The 17792-nt window shown below is 42.2% G+C and overlaps 1 protein-coding gene across 1 annotated transcript; it reads right to left on the reverse strand.

The window, feature by feature from the left end:
* Positions 1-1019: 1019 nt before the first annotated feature.
* Positions 1020-3552, reverse strand: fam110c (family with sequence similarity 110 member C). Its single transcript, XM_042095389.1, has one exon. It carries the CDS (start codon positions 3353-3355, stop codon positions 2303-2305), a length of 1053 nt encoding a protein of 350 aa, XP_041951323.1. The 5' UTR covers positions 3356-3552; the 3' UTR covers positions 1020-2302.
* Between the last annotated feature and the right edge of the window lie 14240 nt (positions 3553-17792).

Raw genomic sequence — 17792 nt, forward strand, 5'->3', positions numbered from 1 at the left:
TCCTCTACCCCTATGTCAATTAGAGTCTATTAAACTGGCCGGAGAGGTTTACAGGGATTTGTTTTGGCAAAAGCACTGCATGTCCATGGGCGGATTATGAACTTTCGGGCCCCTGGGCCCAGATGTATTAAGGGCCCCCCACTAATTCTCGCATATGTGGGAGGGGGGGTTTGGGGGTCCTCCCCCAGATATTTTTTTAATTTGTTTGATGTGATTTCCTGTATTCTGGTGCATTTTGGGGATGGCCAATACTACATTCAATCAGATTCATAGCCTACATCCTGATTTGTTGATATTGAGGCAATGATTCCATGCAAAAGCTTGGGCTTCAGGGCCCCCTGGGCCTGGGCCCGGTAGGCCCGTGCAGTAATCCATCCCTGTGCATGTCCTGTGGTATGCCTTACATGAGGACAGGGTGTTGCTTCCTTTGTGTTAAACAGTTCTGGTGCACACTCACAAGCAAACACACATACACACACACACACACACACAGAGAGAGAGAGAGAAACAGCCTGGAGTAAAAGTGAGATGAACAGGACGAGACTCGCCCAGACACCCTACCATCCTGCTACTATCAGCCTCAAAGGTGCATGTGTGTGGGTGGGTGTGTGTGTGTAGTCTGTGTGTATATGTGTGTGTGTAGTCTCTGTGTGTGTGTGATTGTGTGTGTGTGTGTGTGCACGCGCCTGCATGTCGGCATATGTCTGAATACACTGATACAAAGCCTGACTGTGAGCCTGGGGCCACAGTGTGGGAGTTTTTGTCCAGGAAATAATTTCAGAGCTGTACCAAACACCCAACCTCTCACAGACTATGCACTATTCCACAAACACACTGCAGATTAATACTAAAACGACTGTAAAAGGTTTGACAACACCCTTCCAACAAATCTGACACTTTCTATGGCTTAACATTTGCTCTATTCATTATCCATAACTATAACTCTATTATGTCAGTGTGATGTCTTATCCTGCTCACTGTCTTCTTACACCAACAATAATAATAATATAAAAAAAAAAAAAAAACTAACACACACATGCAAGTAACAAAAAAGAAACTGAAAATAGACAAAAATGTTAGCTTAATACTCTTATTTTGTAAATATAAAAACACTTTTTATGGAGTATTGGAAGCAGGAGATGAACATTTGATCTGATATACTGTATTCTTAATATTCAACCCTTAATTCCAGTCTTTTAGTTAGTCTTTTATCCAACAGGAAAGGGATTTACAGTAGGCCCCCATCTGAACCCTGGCGAAACTGCCAATAAGGGGTGACCGACCCTGGTGATGTCATCCACTTCACAGGCAGCCACAGATGTAACACACCCATGGAAGGCCCAACCCAGAACAGCCACCTAATTCTAAGAAAGTCTCATGAACATGAAACATGATTCAGCGAAAAACTGCTTTCATGGAAGACTTGCTCCAGGCAAACACCTTCTCCTGAGCACTCTCGGTAAGATCAAGTCTCGTTGCTCCTCCTCACCTCTGTGTGTCTGTAAGATGGAGGAGAAATATTGCTCCAGTCTCTTCGTCAGATTCATGAGGCTAATTTAGCTGCTCACCGTGGTGGTGTTCATGAAATACTTCTAGGCAGAAAAAATATTTTCATCATAAATGCAAACAGAATAGCTATGTGGTAACTTTTGCCTCAGAAAACAGTCCTTTCACACAAGATAGTGTGTAACAGATAAGTAAGGTACAGAGATAACTGTTGGGTGTTTCATTTGTCAAGGATTAACAAATACAGATAAACAAATGTGCACACTGTCTTCACACTGTTTTCCATGCTACCTATGACACAGTAACAGAACAAACATAACACATCTGACAGCAGTTTTCTGACACTCCAGGCTAGGAATGTTGATTACTCCGAGGGACACATTCCATCCATCATGTGAGTTTCTAGAATTTAGCTGCCAAGGGCGGCATATTCTGGCAAGCCACAAGCCTTAATTCTGAAGTGTGTGTGTGTCATGTTGCATTCTGATTAGTAGCAGATCTGTGGTGCCTCACTATTGCAGGTCCTGACCACACAGCAGCAAAAACACTGAGAAAACAGGTGTATGCTTAGAGACAACAAACATCATCATGGCCTATTAGTATTATTGCAACTGTAGGCTACATATGATCAGACCATAAATCCAAGATCCAGCAGCAATATTTAAATAAAGAAAAAACAATGCCTTTGCATCAAATATTGAATACAGCAGGCCTTAGTTATGTGACAGTGTCCATTATGGAGGATATATTGTACAAAATAATCTTGCATATCTGAGAGACAGCAAAAAGGACAATCTTAAGCCAGCTCTCGTAGGGTTTTGCCGGATTCCGTGGCATTTCTGCAGCTATATAGCCACTTAATTATCCGTGCGTTGCGCTCAATTACAGACGTGGCCTGGCGGGCATTCTCCAGCAATTCCTCCTCCTGCAGCCCGGCGCTGCAGCCACTGCTCCGGGAGAACCGGTCTTCAGAAGTACTGACACTGACGCTGCGTATTTTGCTCGCCAATTCGTCAGAGCGTGCAGAGAAGTTCTCTTTCCCAAGGGAGGTGACAACGTCGCCTTCAAGGCCGCAGTAGGTGAAGAAGGCGTCGAAATCAGCGAAGTTTTTCGAGTACCGAGAGCTGATGTCAGAGTGGGATCGTTCCAATCCGTTCCCTCTCCGCGCCCTGCGCTCAACCTCGGTCACTCTCTTGTGTCGGGGCCGCTCCTGGCCATCTCCGGTAACCGTGTTCTCCTGCTGTGCGCATATGTCCACTTTAGGCCGGTTTTCAGATTGTGCAACAGCGGGAGCAGGAGTGGAATCTTTTGAGCCACCTTTTCTCGCATCGGCTTCGGTCGCCTTCTCCTCCTTTTGGCCATCTTTACCCCTGATCTCGGTCACTGTCTCCGTCTTGTCTTTGATGGTGTTCAGTAGCATTCTCCGGGCCTGAATACGTTCGTGCCTGACCCCAGGCGATCCCCGTATTAGCTCACATTTCTGTCTGTACAACATTAGTGAATCTGGACGTTTTTTGGAGCTGCTGCGTCTCACGGCAACAGTGTCCTCAGGTGGTGATGGTTCACCTGAGACTGTTTTTTCAGCTGTCGCCTTTTCATTCCCGCTCTTACTCGAACTCCTGTTGGATGAATCGTTGCTACTTACAGAATTCGTGTTGAGGCAGATCACCGGCTCCTGCGTCGAGTTGACCACCTGTTGGCTCTTGACGTAGCGGGGCTTGCTAGCTGCCAGTCTTTCCGCGGCCGTCATACCCGCCTTGCCCTCGCTTTCTAGTTCAAGTTGCTTGCGTAAGAACTCAGGCCCCTTCCCAAGAATGCGCGAAGTACCTACGCCTGAAGATCCCTGCATTGTATGTGAAAGAAAATAACCCTTTTTCCGCCTTAGTTGAAGTTCCACGCTGTCTATCGCTAAACTGATTTGTATCGATACACTGTCTTGGTTATCACGTGAGATGTGAAAATATTCGCTCGAACACGGTGTGTTGGCCAAGCACGCACTGTGAGGCCGTTCACCTTCCCGTGTGTACACACCGCGCCCAACCCACCTGCGGGGGCCAGGTGGCTGTCTACCGGAAGAAGACTGAAGGAAGTGGGCGGCTTTAGGGACTTTCAGAAATATGGAAAGATTTAATAGCCGAACTTGATATTGCCGCATATTATTTCTTCCTCGGGTGTCTTTCTCGAGTTTTGCATTCCGTTTGTTTCACACTGTGCTTGTTTTATGCAAATAATTATGATAATTATTTTGGATTTTAATGTATTTTCATTTAACTTAATTTAAATAGGCCTAGAGTATCTTTCTGCGTTTTACATATTAGGCTACTTATGAAGCACTTGCCAGACAGGTGCAAGAAATTACGTCATTATTCTTCAGTGGCCTAAATAGACATCAAGGCTTGTCAAAAATGTTTTATTATTATCATTACTTTTATTGTTATCAGGCCTACTGCATTCCTCTCTAGAAATAGTACTTTACTCATAAAAGTAAATGTGTCAATAGTTCAGCATGTTAGACTGGGCATGTGGGGCATCACGAGCACTTCCTTTTTAAGGCAGCCAGGTTAGTGTGTCAGGCTTGTGTTAGTATTACCTAATGCAACCCAGCGATCTCAAATTACCAGTTAAAGAGATTAAAGTATCATGCGATTAGTGATCTGGCGAGCACATGAAAAAAACGGGAGATTGCGGCACCGTGTGTTGAACTTGGCCACTTGCAGGGTGATTAAAATATGAGGTAATTGCCTGTGGAGATTCTTTTTGAGTGCACGTGCGACAGAGGAATCAAGCTTGTGTAGTGATGAATGAGTAAATGAAATCTCTGTTCTAGCCCTGGTTTTCTTTCTTTTGACATGTGTACACACACACACCCTGCCCCACTCACAAGCACACACACACACACACACACATACACACACACATACACATACACACACACACAGGCGCGTGCTTGTAGAACACCATCCAACAAAATCAGTAAAGCAGGGTTATGTTTTGGTCATCTATGGTCTGGTTAGTGTTGCTCTATGGTGGGAACCGTGAATCAAGCCATCCTCATAGGCCTCCCGGGTCCAGAGAAAGAGAGAAGATGATGGATGTTAGCACTATCAGACCGGTCCAATCCAGTCTCTGTCGCTGCCAGCAGAACTCACACAATCCCCCACGAGTCCCCCCTGACCTCTCACTCAGGCGTCAGGCTGTGGCTCCTCCTCCTCCACTCTGACAGGACCGGCTGAGGCATCTCATAGTGAACTCCAAACATCAACCATTCAGACCATTCAGGATGTGGAGGTTGTGATCCTGACCGAATCTCTCTGATCCTTTGAACCTCGACCCTTCCACTTATGCTCCCCTGAAGCCTGAAGAGATAATGATATAAGCTTTTTTTTTTTGAAAATGTGGATGCTAAACAGGGATGCTAAAACTGAGGATGAGTAACCGCAGAAACACTCTCCATGCCCACGCTTTGTGTGTATACAGACTGCATCCTATATGTGACTGTTTAAAGAGATGTATGTTTAGTGTGTATTTCCTTTACATCTGTAGTGTAGCCTATACAGTGCAGCGTACATTTCTCATCAGATGGGCAAGTTTTAAAAAATGGGATGAAAAGCAATGAATGAATGAACCTCAGAACCCTAGCTAAGACCAAAGCCTACCTGCCCCAGAGCGATCTTGAGAGAGTCATCCATGCCTTCATCACATCACAACTGGACTACTGTAATGCTCTCTACACTGGCATCTACACTACGCTGCCTCCCCCTCCACATCCGTTCAGATCAGTCTCTAAATGTTTTTAAGTCCCTTTTAAAGAGCCACCTCTTTTCACTTGCCTTTGGCTAGTGTCTCCCTTTATGCCCCAGTGTTTAGTTTTAAATCTTCTTTTTTTCTGCATACTTAACTGTAGCCTTTTTTGTTTTTGTTTTGTGTCTTCCTGTTTTTATTTATTGCACTTTATTGTGAAGCACTTTGGTGCGGCTAAGCCGTCTGTAAATGCGCTTTATAAATAAATTGACATTGACATGGACATTGACAATGCTCCTCATTTGTCATCAATACTGTGATGACAGACATTGGCTTTGTGGTAAGGAGTCTGCACATATAAAGGCATGTCACTCTCCAACTTTACTAAAAGTCCTTCCAGAAAGGAGGCTCCTCATCCAGTAATAGCCCTAGACCACTGACCACCACGCCCTCACGTTGCTATGTAAAGAATCTGGCCAGCCCAAAACATGTGTGCATGCATTTGCAGAGGTGGACGAAGTACACAATTCCTTTACTTAAGTGAAAGTAGATACACCTTGTCAAATATTACTCCAATACAAGTGACAGTTGCTAAGTCAGATTTTTACTTGAAGTACAGAAGTACTTGTTTTTAAAAATACTGAAATATTCAGAAGTACATGTATTTTGTAATTTATGTATCCATGTATTGTAATGTAATGTTTATTTGGTCATTACAATAATAAGATATGCATCATTTGGTCACTCATAGGACTTACATCCAACAAAAACATTTGACCTATTTTCATAACCTTGCAACTGTACAAATGGATGCAATAATATAATTTAAATCATTAGTCATTCTCTATTCACAAATCTTAAAACATATTAACTGCCGAAAATAAAACCAGATAACTCAATTTTGAGTAGATTATTTATCGTTTAATGATGTACGCTAAAGAACTATCTACTGTATGTGGTGAATGTCAGGTGATTGCCAAATTTTATTCCAATTTCACAATGATCATGGAGGATAACCTGGTTAACATCAGACCACTTTTCAGGTTTAAATTACAAGGTTCGTGTAGTTCTCCCAGGCTGCATGGAGGATGTTCTGATGAAGAATCTATTTTCACCATCATTACCTCAGCCAAGTTCAAATTGGACTATTGAAAAAAATGAACCTCAAGATGGTCAATCACATTATTGCATTCAAAGACTCAAATGTGGTTAAAAGTAACGATTACTTCATGCTCATATTTCAAATAGAGTCAAAAGTACAGTATTTGTCCTTTAAATGTAGTGGAGTGAAAGTCACAAGTTTCCAAAAATATTAATACTCAAGTACAGATACCGGTACTCAAAAATCATACTTAAGTACAGTAATCAAGTAAATGTACTTACTGTCCTGTGCATGTGTGAGTATAGTGCATGTATGCACTTTTGTGCATTCACATATCCATTACTCACCAGTAGAGGGCAATAGACATAATGTCAGTGCTGGATAGGCGGGTATGCACATCAGTGCTTCTCAGCTAGTTTTCCCGATGGATATAGTACAATAATTGACATAGAGTGGATACATGCTTTTTATGTTTGTTGCCCAATGACTCAGACATCAGCACCCATTCGAGTTCGGTGGAGAGGAGACACTTGTGGTGGCACTATACCCATGATGTCCTTATTCTTCTTTTTTAATGTCTTTAATTTGATAGTACAGTGAGAGTGACAGGAAGCAAGTGAAAGAGAGATGGGGTGGGATCGAGAAATGACCCAGGTCACGCTTGAACCTTGGTCCTCGTGAGTACGTGGGCCCAATCGTGGTATGGGAGCTGTAGCTAGTTACGCCACAGTAAGTAGATGTCCGTATACTTCTGATCTGATCTGCTCCGTTCCCGTGCACCAACCAGCCTGGGTCCATCACAGTGAACCATCTCACCTCAGAGTCAGGTCACGAGGCAGTATCAGCCCATGGAATAATAGACCTCTGAAGTTTTCCTGCAAAAAGGACCCAAAAGTACCATCTTTGCCCATATAAGAGCTTTGGGTCCTTTTTGTAGGTGAACTTCAGAGGTCTTTAGCACAGGTATTTGGGTAAATTAGAATAGGAATTTTGACTGGCTGATATGTGTGTGTGATCTCACAAAATGCAGTGTTTGTGTGCATGTAGGCTACGTGATTCATAAGGGCTTATGGAGCTGAGGAGAGAGTTTTAATGGATTGGTTGGTCCCTAAGGAGTGATATCAGCAGCTCCTCTGTGGGTTTAAAACTCACATTCTTCATCCTTTCAGGAGAGCTGTTACATCTGCTGCTCTTATGTAGTTACGTTTGCACATGTGCATGTATGTATGTCTCTCTCTCTCTGTCTCTCGCTCTCTCTATGTATGTGTGTGTGTATGTTTGTGTGTGTGTGTGTGTGTGTGTGTGTGTTTGGTGTTTGTGTGTGTGTGTGTGAGAGAGAGAGAGAGAGAGAGAGAGTTCAGATGAGGTGTGAGTAAAGTTATGTCGTAAGCTCCTGTAAGCACTGTTAATCCCCTGTCATACATGTAGAACAGCAAGCCTCCTCTCTGCCAAAGATCTCTCTGAACTGTGGGCGGCTATATTTCACAAAGTTATTAAATATATTGAATTATACGTTATATTTATTATCAACAAGTTCCCATTGAAAGTCTGGAAAGTCGAGAATATGACTTGAAAGTCAAGAATATGACTTCAAAACCATAAATCCTGTAGTTGTGTGAGAACAGCTCAAAATAAAACCGAGGACAAGGATGTGACTGGAGATTTAGGGTTGCCAATCCATAACACCAAATCGAATTAATTAGCAACGTTTAAATGTGAAAGGACTGTCAGAATTCTAGGAAGCATAAGGAATCTGAGACAAAGAGAGGGAGCAGACACACTGGCTGTTTCATTGCACCAGGTGTTAAGAATATCTGCAGATCTTCGAGTGCTGGGCGTATCTGGAAAGTCACTCTTGATTTTATTTGATGCAAATGTATGGTGCATATTTGACTCCGAACATATTTATGTTGGGGGGGGGGGAGGGCTGAAAGAACCATTCATAGTCCAGTTCCACGATCACAACCACTAGCTTTTCCTCTTTGGCTCTGAGCTATGTTGTGCGCGGTTTCCAGCTTCACAGTTCTAACATCTTGCTTTCATCTTTTGTTCCTCACGCAGGGCCGCTGCTGGCCATTTGGGTGCCCCAAGCGGAACAGCTTTGCTCTTTGAGTCTGACTCAGCCTCCCTCAGCATTGCACACTTGATAAGAGGTTCATCATCCTTAGAGGTTGGATACAGCGCTCATGTTGTCAGTTAGAGCCCTCCGGGCACGTTTCCCACATGGATCAAACCTAGTCCTGGAATAAAAGAGAATTTCAATGGAGACAAAGTAGTCTGGGACTATAAACTTAATCCATGTACAGTATATAAGACTTGCCATGCAACACCAAAACCATCTGTTTGTCGCAAATGATTGCTCTTTCAGGTCAGAGTCACAATTTTTATGTGCATTTTCTTGCTTCTGTATTAGATTATGTGATAGAGCGCTGCGTGTGCTCATACCTTCCAGGTTCCTCATCTTTCCCTCTGGAGGAGAGAATAGTTTAACTTATATGATAGATAACTGTGTGTGATTAAATGTAAATGTTCCGTGCTATGTGTAGTTCTTAAGAATTGTGCTCAGACCTACAGGAGTTGGAGTGCACATATTATGTTGGAGTCGGAGTATTCCCATGAACTCTCCGTTTTCCTTTCCTCATCTCCCCTCGACTGCCCCCAGGTTTCCCATCTTTCCCTCTGGAGGAGAGAATAGTTTCACTTCCTCTATTTGACCGGCCAGACCATGAGACTAATCGGTGCTGGTTAATATCAAAGGAAAGAGTGATGCCACACTTTTTCACTGTCACAGATCCTGAACCAAAAAATCCATTCAAGATTGTTTTGAGGTTTATATTTATTTATTATTTCATGTTTATGTGACAGAGCGCGAAAAAAAATCATATCAAACAAATGGAATAAAAAGAGCCGCATGTTTAAAGTCAAAGCAGAAACAGACCTTTGGCACCTCTCTCCCATCTCCCTCACAATGAGAAATCCAGATGTGACACACGCTGATAGAAGCCGACTCCAAACATGTGTACTCATGCACACAGACACCCTTCTCTGCATTTCAATGACCTCGTATTGTGCGACTGGCCAAAAGTCAGACAGGAGGGACAAAAAATCCTCCAGCATCTGAAATCGAACCTCTTTATCATAAGAGAGATATATGTTGGTCTTTCCAGGATTTAAGTTTAGATATCCTTTATTTTTTGTCTCTAGTTACAGCGCTGTAAGCGTCCGGTGTCTTGTTATTCACAAGACACTGGATATCCTTTATTTTTTGTCTCTGGTTACAGCGCTGTAAGTGTCCGGTGTCTTGTTATTCACAAGACTCCAATAGAAGTCCTCAAATAAAAGTCAGATGGGATTTATTCTCATGGAAAGAAGTACTGAACTACTCACCAATCCATGACTTAATCCTTTGTGCAGCATCTAGGAGTATCTGCACAACAACATGTGACATTTATATACATGTGACATATATAGCGCTTTTAGACACTCAAAGCAAAGTCCTTTTAGGCAAGTCCCTTCACTCTGCGGCCATATTGCAATGCTTTTTGGCACTTATCGGGCATCTATTTCGGCAGAAATGCATGAGCGCAAGGCTTCACAACACCAACCTTGCTCCAGCGGCGAGATCACAACGCATGATTGGCACAATGTCTTCACAACACACCACATGATTGGCTCAATGTATTCATATGTCAATGTTTTGCCGCGGAAGGGCTGGGATATGTGTGGACAACTGCCATATTGACGTTACAAACTAACCCCATGCATTTCTATGGAGGATTTTTTGAGTGCTGTGTCTCCTCATTAGATAGTCTCTGCTTAAAGCGCTTCACAGTAAGGGGGACCTCACTAACCACCACTAATGTAGCACCCACCTGGGTGATACACAGCAGTCATTATGCGCCAGAAAACTCACCACACACCATCTTGAGGTGGAGAGTGAAAGAGTGAATGAGCCCATTACACTGGGTGATGATTAGGGGGCCAGATTGAGTGAGCCAGGACACAAGGGAACCTCCTACTCTGCGATAAGTGCCATGGGATATTTAATTACCACAGTGAGGCAGGACCTCGCTTTATTGTCTCATCCAAAGGACAGCATCTCTTGCAGTAGTGTCCCCGTCACTGCACTGGGGCATTGGGATTGATTTTTTTGACCAGAGGGAAGAGTGCCACCTACTGACCAGCCACCAACACCACTTCCAGCTAGTTAGTTTTTCAAGGTGTCCCAGCCAAGTACTAACCAAGCCCACACCTGCTTAACTTATTTGGCTCAGCAATGTGATGTTTGGTGGATAACATGTAGGCCTATTAAGCTTATCAGCCTTATCTCGCTGTGCAGGACAAACATCCTTAACTCCAATCTGGTTTCATAAACAATCTGACAGAAGTGCTGTGCAGCACAGCATGGGCTGAATAGCCTAAACGTCTTGGTCTGAAACACACATTCTTGCCTTTTATTGCTATTTCCCATGACCTCTGTAGCAAGCTTAGGTCAAGACTTTAAGAAGATTTTCTGCTTTCGGGAGCAAATAGGCTAGTGACAATGGCCCCACATTTTTGAGATACCCCTACCGGAGGTAGAACTAAACCCAACAATGTTTTTCCTCATCTCTAAGGTCTCCCATAGTGTAGCGGACCGCTCCATATTCTTTATAATAAAAATGTATTACTTTAGGCTTATCCAACCGGGTTGCTTAAACGACAATTGGGTTAACGTCACGCAGTCAGCTGACGATAAAAGGCTGCTTGGCCTAACCTGCGGGGAGAGAGCGCTAATTACAGGAAGCTCTATCGGAGAGAGTAGTTACCGAGGGCATGTGAGACATGGCGGGAGCATTTTAAAACAGAACATTCACACTGGATAAGTTACATTGGATTCCTTGGATTGTGGATTAATCCCTTTGAGGAATTACTATGAAGCAGTGCGGATCCTGAGCAAAATAGGACCGGCTCAAACTACTTTGTGTTGCGCACGACGGAATGGATCGGCAGCATGGCAAGATGTTTTCCTTTCTCTTGTCGCAGTGTTGCGAAGATCCCTGGTTCAAGTCGTAGGCCTACTCTGCAGTTCCCCTGGCTAGTCTCCCGCTGGTAACTCAACACTCATCTCCGAGTTCACGTTTCCCTTCCACCAGTATACAACTAATTCAACATATTCCACAACTCACTTTCCTTCAGTGACTCAGACTCTTTCATACTTTCCCTTTTTGTTTAAATAGCATTTTTGTTTTTGATTGTATGGAGGGATATCGATTATTTAAGTTGTGTATGAATATTTTTGGTTTAATTTAAACTATCACAATATATGATTTGAAACTTCTAAAACGTGTTTGTGTTTGATTTGTGTGATAGTTTCGCGCTAACTGTGACTATATTTGAATTGGCAGCAAATACTGCCTGGCACCCCAGAGACAATTGAATTTCTAAATTTAAAAATAAAAGATTCAGATTAGTCACGTTACAATATATGAAATGGATTCTTGGCTAAAAATATTTTACTGCTAAGATTGTTAAATTAACAGATATTGTTATACACCCCAAAACCAAAAAAGGACTAAAATATAGCATGTCCGTATGGGAGTTAAGGCATATAAACTAGTGCAGATCAATCACACAAGCTCCGAGAACTTTGAAACTTGGCATTTGTATAGTCAGGAAGTTGCTTTACCTACTAGAAAAGACTGGATGTGAATATCTTGATGTATGGAATGAATAGAGACATACACCTAAAATAAGCGGACATGCAAAAAATGAATATCTATGCAGAATGTTTTCATTTACTTTATAGCTTTACCAGGGATTATCATAGAAACACATATGATGGCTTGTTGGAAAGGTGTGGTTGTACTGAATCCAACAATATCAAATATGTACATATAGTATGAGAAGTTAGGGTGCTCTGTCACTCAATGTATGAGGTGTCCAAAATGAAACACTGGCAAAATACAGTCTCAAGTCCAAATCACATTATCAGTGGTGAGAAGAATGTTGACAAATTCATTGTTACTGCAAGGTAAGTGCTGCTCTATATTTACATTTAATAATGATACATTTCATATGAAACACAGATCCAATTGAATCAGGTTAAAATTGGAATGGAACACCTTTATTAAAATATTTACATTCACTTGAATTTTGTTTTGGTCAAGTCATTACTGAATAATGGAAAATAATATTGTTAGCTTTTGTCTATCCAGACCAGCAGTGGACAGTACAGCCTACACTGCTTACTTCACCCCTAAGTAGCTAAACAGTTAGTTGTAGAAACTACTTTCCCTAGCTACTAAGTACTTAGCCCTCTGACTAATGTTGCATGTGTAATTCAACTTGATTTGCATTTCAATGAAAATTCAGAAATTTTTCCTCTTCACTAGTCTCTTAAATTGTAGAGAATGTCTTACAGACATTGGATCCAAAGCTTGTGGGAAACATTTTGAAAAGGGCAAGAAAAAAGATCCCTATGTATGTCCAAAACCCCACAGTAGAAGGCCTCCAACGCATACTTACTCTTGCTCAGCAGAGAGAGATGGTGATGTCCATAAAACTCTGGCTCTATATACAGATGATATTTCCTCCAAAATCAACGTTTCATATCATGTATCATGTACAGTATAGCGAACTACTGCAGTAAGACAAAAATCAGTGAGCAGCAGCAAGTTGCAAACGTTGAGAGTGAGAGCACATCTGCACCAAGAAGGCTGAGTAGGGCTGATACAACATCATTTCCAATACAGAAAGATTGTTTCATTTGTGGGAAGGCCAGCTCTAAAACAGAACTTCTCACAGCAATTTCAACTAGAACAGTCGCAAGTACCAGAGACAAGGTCCTTCGGGCAGCTTCTGAAAGGCTTGATGAAGATGTACATTCTTTCATGCCCAGATCTCTTTGCATGATACCAAATACCATAAAATGCCTTCCACACTACATCTCTAAATGAAATATAGCAGAAGCCATAGAAAACAATAAAAAAAGCAGACCAATGTCTATGACAAAGCCTTTATTAAGCTCACTGAAGACATTGATAAAACAGTATCGTCCAAAGGTAGGAAAGTGAGGACTCTCAACTCTCAATTCTTTGACTGATAGCTATGAGAACATACTAAAGACCATTGCTGAGCATGAAGGTGTGCCAACACAAGAAATATAGATCAAGGACAGTGGTGTCTACATCCCAACTGTTCTCACTTGAGTTGCTGAACATGGAATTGTTGATGCAGCCATCGACAACTTTTACCAAAATGAAGACACCCTGGATGGGAAGTGTACAACTCATGCTATGATGTCTGTTGTGTTCTGAAGAGGGCAAGTCTCCACAGCAGATAAATGACTAGCACAGGTTCTCTCAGGTTCAGAGGTCCCTCACCACCTTAAACATGATTGATATGAATGGATGGAGATAAACTTGTATACAGGTACATTTTGTCCATTCTTTTACGGTTCACATCCAGGGTGTCTTCATTTTGGTCAAAGTTGCTGATGGCTGCATCACAAATTCCATGTTCAGCAACTACAGTGGGGCCAGTTGGGATGTAGACACCACTCTCTGTCCTTGATATCTGGTCTGCTGCAAAAGATGTGAGAAGTGCCTAACATCTGTATAGGAAACACAGTGTCCCATTGCACTGAGCTCATTGATGACTGTCTTACTACCAAACTTATGATGTATCAAAATGGGAAGTCCCAGTGTGATTGGCGTATGGATGTGACAGCTCTGTTCAATGAGATCATGACAAATTGCGATAACACACAGATTCTCCTTCATCATCACATGTTTGGTCATTTCTGTGGGCATGTTAATCAACACAACAGTTCACAAAAGTCATACAGGATGTTGGGTACATACTTGCTGCATTGGAAACATAATAGACAGTCACTACTGACATATTACTCACTGTCGTGCTCTACCTGAGCCATGCTTTTCCTCAATATGTCTGCAGCCCTGTGTAATATTTGGATTTCAGAAAGACTCTGACTTGTCTGTGGAAGTTAAGTCTCAGTCTACTGTTATTTCTGTAAGTGTAGCAGCTTCCCTCAGTGCACAATATGGTCATACTATCTGAGCAGATCAGATCTGACTGTCTTGGACGTGGAACAAATGCAAGCCTGTTTTGTAATGCTGTATCAGCTTTTCCTTTAGTTTCCAGGATCTATATTTCTTGTGTTGAACTATAGACACACCTTCTTGCTCAGCCATGGTCTTTAGTATGTTGTCATAGCTATCAGTCAAAGAATTGAGTCCTCACTTTTATATCTTTGGACAATACTGTTTTATCAATGTCTTCAGTAAGGTTAATAAAGGCTTTGTTATAGACATTGGTCTGCTTTTTTGATTCTTTTCTATGGCTGCTGTTATATTTTGTTTAGAGATGTAGTGTGCAAGGCACATTTTATGGTATTTGCAAAGCAAATAGATCTGGGCATGAAAGAATTTGAATGTACATTCAGAAGCTACCCGAAGGACCTTGCCTCTGGTACTGGGGACAGCCGTGGCCTACTGGTTAGGGGTTCGGGCTTGTAACCGAAGAGTTACCGGTTCGACCCCCGACTCAGAAAGGAAAAAAGGCGGGGGAAGTGGTTGAGCACTGCTCTCCCATGCCCACATCCACGGTGCCCTTGAGCAAGGCACCTAACTCCTCACTGCTCTCCCATGCCCACATCCACGGTGCCCTTGAGCAAGGCACCTAACCCATCACTGCTCTCCCATGCCCACATCCACGGTGTCCTTGAGCAAGACACCTAACCCCTCACTGCTCTCCCATGCCCACATCCACGGTGCCCTTGAGCAAGGCACCTAACCCCTCACTGCTCTCCCATGCCCACATCCACGGTGGCCTTGAGCAAGGCACCTAACCCCTCACTGCTCTCCCATGCCCACATCCACGGTGCCCTTGAGCAAGGCACCTAACCCCTCACTGCTCCCCGAGCGCCGCTGTAGTAAGGCAGCTCACTGCTCCAGGTTAGTGTGTGCTTCACCTCATTGTGTTCACTGTGTGCTTTGTGTGTTCACTAAATCACGGATGGAAGAGACCAAATTCCTTGTATACGCAAGTATACTTGGCCTATAATTTACATTGCCCCTGTACCAGTCGAATTGGCTGTCAGAGGTTCTGATCTAGAGCTGGCCTTCCCACAAATGAAACACAACCCTACTCAGCCTTCTTGGTGCAGATGTGCTCTCATTCCATTTGCAACTTGCTGCTGCTCACAGATTTTTGTCTTACTGCAGTAGTTCACTCTACATGATATGAAACTTTGATTTTGGAGGAAATATCATCTGTATATGGAGCCAGAGTTTTATGGACATCACCATCTCTCTCTCTGCTAAGCAAGGGTAAGTATGCGTTGGAGGCCTTCTACTGGACATAGGAATCTTTTTTCTTGCCCTTTTCAAAATGTTTCCCACAAATGATACAAAGCTTTGGATCCAATGCCTGTAAGACATTCTCCATGATTCAAAAGACAAGCGAAAAGGAAAAATGATATACATTTCAGAATTTTCATTGAAATGCAAATCAAGTTGAATTACACGTGCAACATTGGTCAGAGGGCTAAGTACTTTCTTAGCTAGGGAAAGTAGTTTCTACAACTAACTGTTTAGCTACTTAGGGGTAAAGTAAGCAGTGTAGGCTGTACTGTCCACTGCTGGTCTGGACAGACAAAAGCTAACCATATTATTTTCCATTATTCAGTAATGACTTGACCAAAACAAAATTCAAGTGAATATAAATATTTTAATAAAGGTGTTCCATTCCAATGTTAACCTGATTCAATTGGATCTGTGTTTCATATTGTTTAATAATATGAATTGTTTAATACTGGGACATATGAAATGTATCATTATTAAATGTAAATATAGAGCAGCACTTACCTTGCAGTAACAATGAGTGAATTCTTCTCACCACTGATAATGTGATTTGGACTTGAGACTGTATTTTGACAGTGTTCCGTTTTCTTTCATTTTGGACACCTCATACATTGAGTGACAGAACACCCTGATTCATTATACTATATTTACATATTTGGTATTGTTGGATTCAGAACAACCCCACCTTTCCAACAAGCCATGTGTCTCTATGATAATCCCTGGTAAAGCAGCTACAAAGTAAATGAAAACATTCTGCATAGATATTCATTTTTTGCATGTCCGCTTATTTTAGGTGTATGTTTACATGTCTCTATTTATTCCATACATCAAGATATTCGCATCCAGTTTTTTCTAGTAAGTAAAGCAACTTCCTGACTATAAACATGCCAAGTTTAAAGCTCTCAGAGCTTGTGTGATTGATCTGCACTAATTTATATGCCTTAACTCCAATACGGACAGGCTATATTTTAGTCCTTTTTTGGTTTTGGGGTGTATAACAATATCTGTTAATTTAACAATCTTAGCAGTAAAATATTTTTAGCCAAGAATCCATTTCATATATGGGAGACCTTAGAGATGAAGAAAAACATTGTTGGGTTTAGTTCTACCTCCGGTAGGGGTATCTCAAAAACTAAAGCCCTTTCTGACCATTTGTCACTAGCCTAAAAGTTTCCCTAAAATTAGAAACCCACAAAAAAGGGAATAGGCCTAGGCTACCAGAAGTAAGCACACAAGGAATCAGTCAGTGAGTCGAATCTAAGAAATGTAACACATGGATTGGTCTGTCTTTCTATGGAAGCATATGGGTAGCTTTATTCAAATGAGAATGCAATCTGCAATATGCAATTCAAAAAGACAGTAGAAGGGGCGGGACTTCACCACTCTATTGCAAACGCTAACTGGGTAAGAAGACGTTAACACGGAAGTGACGTAGCCTAGTTCCCGCCTTGACGAGTGACTTGACAGATTGCAATGCGTTTGGCAGATTGAATGGCCATTTGAATTTTGCAACACAAAGAGCGTGACCAAAGTGGGTCCGTGTAACGCTTTGCAGTGCTTTGTTCTATTTGCTCCATCCATCTGATCCAAATAAAAATGTGTTCAATAATCCAATTTTCAATTTTTTTAACTGGTCAGCAAATAGATAATTGCTGCTATTGTCTAAATGTGTCATTAGTCACGCAAGATAAAGAAAAAAACAGAAACTGGATTGGAAACAAAAGTAAAATTCAGTTAATATCGGATTTTTGCCTTTTTTACCATTTTTGTTGGGGTGAACCACAAGCGTAGGGGGGTGACCTGATACATATTGGCGCGCGGTGTTGGTGATCACAATTTATCAGCGTATGTAGAGATAGAGGGCTATCAAACACAGTTCAGCTTGCATCAAGGTGCCAAGCGATTGATAATGTCAGCTCGAGATAACTTCAGATGCAGAGGGAGACATTGCTGCATCCTGATATACGTGTGTAGAATGTTCATGTTCTGGGAGGCTTTGGAGACCTACATCAGAGAGGGTTCAAGCGGAGTAGCCTAATCAAGGATCTTTGCCTACATGATCCAATGGACTTGAGCCG

This window comes from Alosa sapidissima, chromosome 6 (assembly GCF_018492685.1).
Source record: "Alosa sapidissima isolate fAloSap1 chromosome 6, fAloSap1.pri, whole genome shotgun sequence".
Lineage (NCBI taxonomy): Eukaryota > Metazoa > Chordata > Actinopteri > Clupeiformes > Clupeidae > Alosa > Alosa sapidissima.

Coding starts and splice junctions, on each gene's coding strand:
- fam110c (XM_042095389.1), bottom strand. CDS start 3,355: ATGCAGGGATCTTCAGGCGTAGGTACTTCGCGCATTCTTGGGAAGGGG.